This window comes from Colobus angolensis, unplaced genomic scaffold (genome assembly GCF_000951035.1).
Source record: "Colobus angolensis palliatus isolate OR3802 unplaced genomic scaffold, Cang.pa_1.0 Scaffold53, whole genome shotgun sequence".
NCBI classification, from domain to species: domain Eukaryota; kingdom Metazoa; phylum Chordata; class Mammalia; order Primates; family Cercopithecidae; genus Colobus; species Colobus angolensis.
The window spans coordinates 3,184,915-3,193,352 of record NW_012118821.1 but is presented as its reverse complement, the minus strand read 5'-3'; the positions used below and the strand labels follow the sequence as shown (position 1 = coordinate 3,193,352).

General features: G+C 56.6%; 1 protein-coding gene across 4 annotated transcripts in view; it reads left to right on the top strand.

Moving 5' to 3' along the window:
- HPCAL1 (hippocalcin-like 1) overlaps positions 1-8,234 on the top strand; it is a 120,991-nt gene extending 112,757 nt beyond the window's left edge. For 3 of the 4 annotated variants that reach the window (XM_011960913.1, XM_011960911.1, XM_011960912.1), the window contains 3 exons: positions 1,288-1,689; positions 3,887-3,992; positions 7,341-8,234. In XM_011960913.1, coding sequence (XP_011816303.1) covers positions 1,312-1,689; positions 3,887-3,992; positions 7,341-7,438 — 582 coding nt within the window. In that variant the 5' untranslated portion in view covers positions 1,288-1,311 and the 3' untranslated portion in view covers positions 7,439-8,234. The remainder of the gene's footprint in view (positions 1-1,287; positions 1,690-3,886; positions 3,993-7,340) is intronic. The other variant, XM_011960914.1, reaches the window with a different exon arrangement.
- Positions 8,235-8,438: the final 204 nt, after the last annotated feature.

The window sequence follows — 8,438 nt, the reverse complement described above, 5'->3', positions numbered from 1 at the left end:
TTTTTTAGTAGAGACGGGGTTTCACCGTGTTAGCCAGGATGGTCTACGAACTCCTGACCTCGTGATCCGCCCGTCTCGGCCTCCCAAAGTGCTGGGATTACAGGCTTGAGCCACCGCGCCCGGCCCTGTCTTACCTTTCATAATGGAGAGCTGTTGCCTACTGTTTGGAATTCACAAACATAGAGTTCAAAGTGGTTACCACTGGGGCTAGGGTAGGAGACATCTTCTTATTTCTCATTCTTCCATGTACTTCAAAAATTATCATGCCCTGTATATATGTTAACTGTGAATGTAAGAAAGTAACATGAGGTGGTGCAGTGGCAGCCGTGTTAATGCCGGTTAATCAATCTTGCATTCAGGCCTTGTGGAGAACCGCCCTGGGGGATGGTTTCGAGCAGAGCAGTTCCTGGTTCCCACAGGTGCCTCATTTTTTCCTGGTTCCATTCAGAACATCATTTACTGCCTAGAGCTAATTCCAGATCCTCCTCCCACCCAGGGCAGTTTATCAAAGGCAAAATAAAGAGGGTGGGCTGGGGACAGTGGCTCACACCTATAATCTCAGCACCTTGGTAGGTCGAGGCAGGTGAATCACCTGAGGTCAGGAGTTTGAGACTAGCATGGCCAATATGGTGAAACCCTGTCTCTACTAAAAATACAAAAAATTAGCTGGGCGTGGTGGTGCGTGCCTTTAATCCCAGCTACTCAGGAGGCTGAGGCAGGAGAATCGCTTGAACCCAGGAGGCAGACGTTACAGTGAGCTGTGATCCTGCTACTGCACTGCAGCCTGGGCGACAAGAGTGAAACTCTGTCTCAAAACAAATAAACAAAGAGGGTTGGGGGGTGACTCCCTGAAAGTTTCTAGACGCCTATTCTAAAGATAAAAACATAATGTGATGCCTGAAAGAGGGAAGAACTGCTCCAAAGAGTCTGGGATGCGGCTGAGGTGGCCACTTTGCTTGGAGCTGAGGAGGGGGATGAAAGTAAGAACTGATTTTTAATCTTCGCCTCTTGTACAACCCCTGGTGGGCACCGGATGATGCCCTGTTCCACTGATTTTAAGTTGTATTTTTTCCCCACATCTCCACATTCTCCAAGTGAGAATATGTCCCGCAGTGTGGCCTTCTTGGTGGTCCATAAAATAGTGTGGCATGCCTTCCGATGGGGGACCCGGGAGTTGCTGAATCGCAGTGCCTGCACAGCGATGGGCTTATGTGGTCTCTCCGGCCCATGGCTCAGCCCTGCTCCGTGGCCGTGGGTGGCGTTCCCGGCTAACCTCCTGTCTTGCAGGTGTAGTCGCCGCCGCCAGCCGCCATGGGCAAGCAGAACAGCAAGCTGCGGCCCGAGGTGCTGCAGGACCTGCGCGAGAACACGGAGTTCACCGACCACGAGCTGCAGGAGTGGTACAAGGGCTTCCTCAAGGACTGCCCCACCGGCCACCTGACCGTGGACGAGTTCAAGAAGATCTACGCCAACTTCTTCCCCTACGGCGACGCTTCCAAGTTCGCCGAGCACGTCTTCCGCACCTTCGACACCAACGGCGACGGCACCATCGACTTCCGGGAGTTCATCATCGCGCTGAGCGTGACCTCGCGGGGCAAGCTGGAGCAGAAGCTCAAGTGGGCCTTCAGCATGTACGACCTGGACGGCAACGGCTACATCAGCCGCAGCGAGATGCTGGAGATCGTGCAGGTACCGGCGCCCGAGGCCCCGGGTCTCACTGCGGGCCCAGGTCCCCTCCCAGCTCCCAGCTCCCAGCCCAGGGCTTTTTTTTTTTTTTTTTTTTTCTGGAGACGGAATCTCGCTCTGTCGCCCAGGCTGGAGTGCAGTGGCGCGATCTGGACTCACTGCAACCTCCGCCTCCCGGGTTCAAGAGATTCTCCTGTCTCACCCTCCCATGTAGCTGAGATTACAAGCATATGCCACCGCAGCCAGCTAATTTTTGTATTTCTAGTAGAGACAAAGTGTCACCATGTTGGCCAGGCTAGTCTCGAACTCCTGAGCTCAGGTGATCTGCCTTCAGCCTCCCAAAGTGCTGGGATTACAGGCATGGGCCACCGTGCCTGGCCAAGAATTATATTATTGTTACTTGCAAGAGGTACCTGCCAAGGCGTGGGGAAAGCCCTGGATTTGAGAATGCAACAGATATCTTGTGATGTCCCCAGGAATGCGTAGTCATCCAGTAAAACTGAAGCATTAATGATCACGAGAATCAGCCCAGCATGGTAAAGACGTCACTTCAGGAGGCGTCTCTCTGCCTTCATGCAGCTCTAGCAGGCAAGGCCATGTTTCAGAAGGAAACCAAGTTTTGTTCACTTGGCCAGGTACCTAGGTGTGCGAGAGAGAGTAGAGAGTACAGCTGCCCCTCCCTGGCATTCCCCTGAGTGCCTCCCTGAGCCCAGGAGCATCCAGTTCTAGAACTCCTCATGGCTAGGCCTGTAATCTAGACTCTATCTCTATAAAAAATTAAAAGAGTAGCAGGGCATAATGGCATGCACCTGTAGTCCCAGCTACTTGAGAGGCTGAGGTGGGAGGATTGCTTGAGCCCAGGAGTCCAAGGTCACAGTGAGCTGTGACCGCTGCACTCCAGCCTGGGTGACAGAGTGAGACCTTTCCTCCAAAAAGACCAGAAATAAAACAAGAAAAAAATGGAACTGTTCAGAAGCGGGGGGTGCCATGGTGGGGAACTTCACGGGTGGGCCTCCAGTAGCGGGTATCAAATCCGTGAGCTCCTGCACCAACAGTGGCTGCCTCAGGAGTGAGTGACCCATTTCCCACGTAGACAGTTTTCACACCATCAGAGTAAATTAACATAGGCTTGGGGAACTCTGATTCCGTTTTCACTTTTTGGCTCTTAGCTTCACGCAGTGGCGGAAGTAAGAATTCTGCTTCCCAGGAGTCACCCATCATGTCCTGTGTGTTAACCCTTACCCTTTGCAAATAGGTGTGCCTGTCACTGGCCGCACAGAGGCTTGGTCAGAACTTTGAGGCCCTGGTAGACTGTTCTGAGCAGTGAGGAGCAGCCACTTCTGTCCACATGGGACAGCCCCCAAACCAAGTCCCCAAACCCTGAAAGGCTTCCCCCAGCGCCATCGATGGCTCCCTGGCCGGCTGTGTGTTGTTTCTCCCTCCTTCTCAAAATGAGAAAATGGTCTCTTATCTTAGGAATGAGAATATCAAGCCTCCTTCACACGGAGTGCTCAGAAAATCCCACAGCAGTGCTGCCCCTCCCCACGCGTGTCACTCTGCTCAGTGGCCACTCGCCTGCCCCATCACTGTCTCCCCTGTACACCCACCAGCAGCAGCACAGGGGCACATGCCCCAGGCTGGGCCACTCAGGCAGAGACACGCAGAGAGACCAGCAGCTAGGCTGAGCCCTCGGCTGGCAGTGCTCTAAAGAGGCCACGGAGACTCCAGTGCTGCCAGTTCCTGTCCTGTCGGGGCTGGTGATGGGGCTTTCCCTGTGAATTTGAGGGGCTCAGTCTCTTTTAAACTGAGGGGTAACAGCCACACAATAAAATGCACACAGCTCAGTGGGTGGCGTGGTGAATTTCACGTATCTGTGACCACCACTCTCCCTCAGTATTCCCAGCCCCCGACAGCGACACTTAGGCACCTTCCTGGCACTACCTCCCCCCACCACCCAGGCAGAGATACCAGCACCCTCCCCCTCCCAGTAGAGCCCTTCTGTCAGCTCTGCTCTTGAACTTCACGTAGACACCCGTGAGGTTCACTAGGGAGCATTCTCCCCACTGGGGAAGGGTCCCGAAGACCACCGGGAGCCCCTAACCTCTCCCAGCCTCGGCGTGGACTGGGCAGAAGCCCACCCTTGCTGCACCCGCCCGAGCTCCTGGGCCTCTGAGCACACTGTCATTGTCCCCATTCACAGGCCATCTACAAGATGGTGTCATCTGTGATGAAGATGCCGGAGGACGAGTCCACCCCAGAGAAGCGCACGGACAAGATCTTCAGGCAGATGGACACCAACAACGATGGTAGGGGCGGGGTGGGGGCGGGGCTGCGTGTGTACGCCACGGTGGTGGCAAAATGCGTCTGGGGCGCCCCCTCCCCTCTGCAGCTTCTTGGTCTCCTGAGGGCCACCCTGCCCCCGACCTGCCTGGCACCTGCCATGCCCAGGGAAGAGCGGGATGCAGTCAGGGACACCCGTCCCGCGTCCTGGTCCCTCTGTGACAAGGCTTGGTGATGCTGGGCATGTTGTGGCCCCTCTGAGCCACCGTCTCCCCACTCGTAGAACAGGGCATACCTGTACTCTCGTGGGTACAATGTTTAGGGGCAGGGAGGCAAGCATGCTGGCAGCCCTGAACCTGGAGGGGTTGGGATCAAAGGATCCCAGATGGTGGGGTCCTGGGGTGCTGGCCATGCCTCTCTTACTGCCATCCTGAGAGAGGAAGCTGCCCAGATGGCCCCAGTGTCCCAGGGGAACTGTCAGGATGAACGCGGCCGCCTTGTCCGCCTACGGCAGCTCTGTGGGGACTCAGTCCGCTGCAGAAGGGCAAGTCTCAAGATGGTGGGTGGCAGCAGCGGTGACGGGGCTGTGCCTTGAGTGCCCTCCTCTGCATTGGCTGTGAGCTCGGCGCAGCTGTGGGGTCTTCCCGTTCTGCTCTTCTTGCTGGCTTTGTCAAGAGCAGCCACAGCACCAGGTTTGTTTTGCTTTTAAACAATAAAGAAACACAACCTTAAGAAGAGAAAATACTCCCTGGGTTGTGCTGGGGATTAAAAGATAAGCTAATGCCCAAGGAGCTGCTGTGGAAAGTCTGGAGTGCAGCCCTTGGGTGAGTTAAGCACGACCCCAGCAGGAGATGGGGTGTGGGGGAGCTGTAGGCAGCACACAGCATTCCAGGCAGCCAGGCCACTGTTTCAAAACATATGCACACAGAAAACAAGCCTGCCTGGTGCCTGGCATTGCCTTCGGGCTGATGGGAAATGTGTTTTCCACCTTCCAGCCTAGCAGGGCACCTGCTGCCACTCTCCCAAGGCTGTCCACTCCTCGTGAGGATGGTGAATCCAGTCCCACGGGGTTGTGAGGTTTCAGCGAGATGATGCCTTAAAGCTCTTAGCAGGGCTCACACTCCACAAATAGTGGCTGTTGTTCCCGACTTCACAGTGTCCCTGGAGAAGCCACCCACAGTTACTCGCTGCCCGAACCTGCCTCCTGGCTTGGCCCTGCCCACCTCTTCAGAGGGCATCCTCTAGGTTGATTGGGAATTTGGATGGCATGGTCGTTGCTAATGTCCGCGCTTTGATGGAGCACTTCCTCCTGTGAGCCCAGGGGACCCGTCTGTCCCTGGAGCTTGGGGCGAGGAGGGAAGAGTGATACCAGGAAGGTGGGCTGCAGTCAGGGGCCAGAGGCAGTTCAGGGAGTGGTCCTCAGCCCTCAAGGCTCCTCCAGGGACTGCTCAGGAGTGATGGTGCCCTGGAGTTTGCCCCCACTTCCCTGGCTACCCCGGAAGGTGCATGGCTGCTCCAGGCCTCTGGGCTGGGCTGATGAGTTTCTCCAGGGCACAAGTATCATTAAAGCCGCCCTCTCCTCAGCTTGTCAGGCCGCACATGTGGGACAGGCTGCGCTCAGCAACCCTCACACCTGCCCTGCCCTCCATCAGGAGGAGCCAGTGGAACCTTCAGAAGCTCCCAGCATCTCTGCAGGCCTCAGAGTCGTCCTGGGGCAGATCTGGCTCTCCCGACTGGAGGTCCGTCTGGGCTGGCCCGCTCTCTCTCGGCCTGGGACAGGAGGGCCTGGGGTCAGGGACAGGAAGTGGGGAGCCTGGGGCCGTGGACTGAGGGCCCACACCTAGCCGAGGAGATGACCACACAGCTGGCTGCCCTGAGTGGTCAGAGGTGGAGTGTGGGGAGTGACCATGGTCCTCACCAACCTTCAGGCTGGCAGCCGCTCTCTCCATTGGCAGAGGGTCCTGGGGATTGTCTGCTGAGGGCCTGGCTGTCCCTCCCTCTCCCTACGCACCCCTTAGCCCGGGCATTGTTTGGGCTCCCTTGGAGCCAGCAGGCTGCTCAGGCCCCAGAGGCATCAAGTTCGTGCCCTGGAAGAAGCCAGCCTGCCCGAGCCTGGGCCAGGGTCCCATGAGGACAGGTGTCCCTGTCTGCCGATGGACTGGAGGGGCTGAATTCCCAGCAGGGCCCTACTGGGCAGGGGCGTCCTCCATCCTGGTGCTGGGCTGAGTCCTCAAATGCATGCTCCCAGGCGCCCTTGAGATGGGTGTTCCCGCCTTCGAGACGAAGATCCTGAGACCTGGAAATGTTGGTGGCTTGCCACGCGCCAGAGCCAAGAGCCCCTCCTGCGCACCTTCCCCTGTGCTGGGCCTAGCTGCATGCGTCTGTGTTGCCTGCACAGACATTTTGCAGAGTGTGCTAGTGATTCCAGCTGACAGCACAGAGCCTCAGACAGACACGTGGAGGGGCTGCCCCAGGACCCAGGCTGCCAGGGGGCAGCCAACCTCAAACCTCATCCTTCCCCACCAGCCGGAGCCAGAGGCTCCCCCTCCTGCCCTTGAGGCCATGTCTGAATGGGCAGAATCCTTATAGCCTATCTTGCTTGTGGACTAGCAGAGCCAGGGCTATGGTTGACCACAGTGTGGGCTCATTGTCAGCAATTATGGGATGGTGAGTGGATGGTCAGAAAACCTCCCTGCACCCGTCTCGGCCCGCCAGCCTTATGGAGCCCCATCCTGGGCCACCAGCCTCCAGAGGCCACTCCGCCCACCATGGAGTCACCAAGTCTGTGTCCTGGGAGAGGGAATGTGTTGTCACCAGCATTGGATGCGGAGGATGAGGGGGCAGCTGATTCCTTAGCATGACCAATCTTTTTCTAGCTTTTCCTCTCACTGCATGGCCAACAGTACAGAGCATGAGTTTGGTACCCCAAGCCTGAGCAGCAGGTCTATGCTGATGCCAGGGAGGACCCGGGCCATGCTTCCGGGGACCTCCAACCAGCATGGCCTTCTCAGCCTGTATTATATATGGGTTAGAGGCAAATGCTTCATTTTTCTGCACAATGTACATGTTCCTTAATAAGCAAAGTGTGGCGTGATTTCGAAAAGGATTTAAATGGCCCTCATCAGCCATGTCCTGCTGAGCTGCTGGGTAAGCCCTTTGAGGGGCCTGATGTATTGTAGGGAGCAGGGAAAGGAAAAAGGATTTTTTTCAGAAATGTCTGTAAAGTGAATGGAGACTAGACACCGTGCAGCTTCAAGAAGGCTCAGGACTTTGAACAAAGAGGGCATCCCTGACCTGAGAGCTGTCCCCATCCTCTCTGGAAGCATAAAGAACAGTGAGCACTGGCTAATCCTGATGTCTCTCATCCTCTGCAGGCAAACTGTCCTTGGAAGAATTCATCAAAGGTGCCAAGAGCGACCCCTCCATCGTCCGCCTGCTGCAGTGCGACCCCAGCAGTGCCAGTCAGTTCTGAGCGAGCAGCCCCTGGACAGTTGCAGAGAAACACAGGCTTGTCGTGCCGTTTAAGCTTTGCTTGCAAGAGTGGATGCCCCGCAATCGTTCCTGCTCTCCCGGGCCCCAGGCCTGGGGCATGCGTCGCACCTGCCCGGCCCGGCGGCTGTGCCTCCCTCCTCCGCCTGACCAATGTGACATTCCTCCCCTCACGCCCGGCCCGGTCCCTTCCAGGGCAACTCCCAGGGATGTGATGATATGCAGAGTTCAAGGGTTCTTGGTTCCAGGCACCTCCCGGCTCATGGGGAGCCCAGAGGTCCACGCCGAGGAGACCAGGCAGGACCTCCCGAGGCTGCGCCCCGGCCGGCCCATGCATTTTGTGATCCCAAGTGACTCTGTGGGAAGGGTGGGGACGAGGCGTCAGGAGGGTAGACGGGGAGCCCCTCCCGTGCATGGCTGCCCTCCCGTTCATTTTCTCCACCACAGCCGCTTGCACGTACAGATACTGTGGTTCCCTTTCTTTTAATATATAAATTATGTATGGTGAAGTGGAGTGTAATGTGTAGGTCCTGTATTTAATGCCTCTGACTGCCTTTGAAGCGCAGCCCCCTGTGGCCCGCGGCCCCCTGAGCCTGGCTGTTGTGTGGTATTTATGCTCTCTTTGTCTGCCTGTTTCTAAGGAAATGCATGTGTGCTCTGAGCCGTGATGATCCTCCTGTCCTTGTCGCGAGCACAGGCATTTGTGTCTGGTCTGTCCTCCCTGTTGATTGGTCTGGCATTTCTGGTATTAAAATGATACAATAAATGGCATTTTCTGAGTTTTGTGTCTGCCCGCGGGAGCCCCCATTCCTCAGGCCGTGGCCCCTGCACGCTCCAGCCAAGGTGGGTCTGCTGCGTGCTGCTGCTGTTGGTAAACCCAACCCCTCCTGTGTCCCCCCAGCTGTCCCTGCGTCTATAAATCTTGCACAGCCTGTTCTTCAATATCTGCCTAATGCCAAGAAATATTTGTGGAAATAAACGAT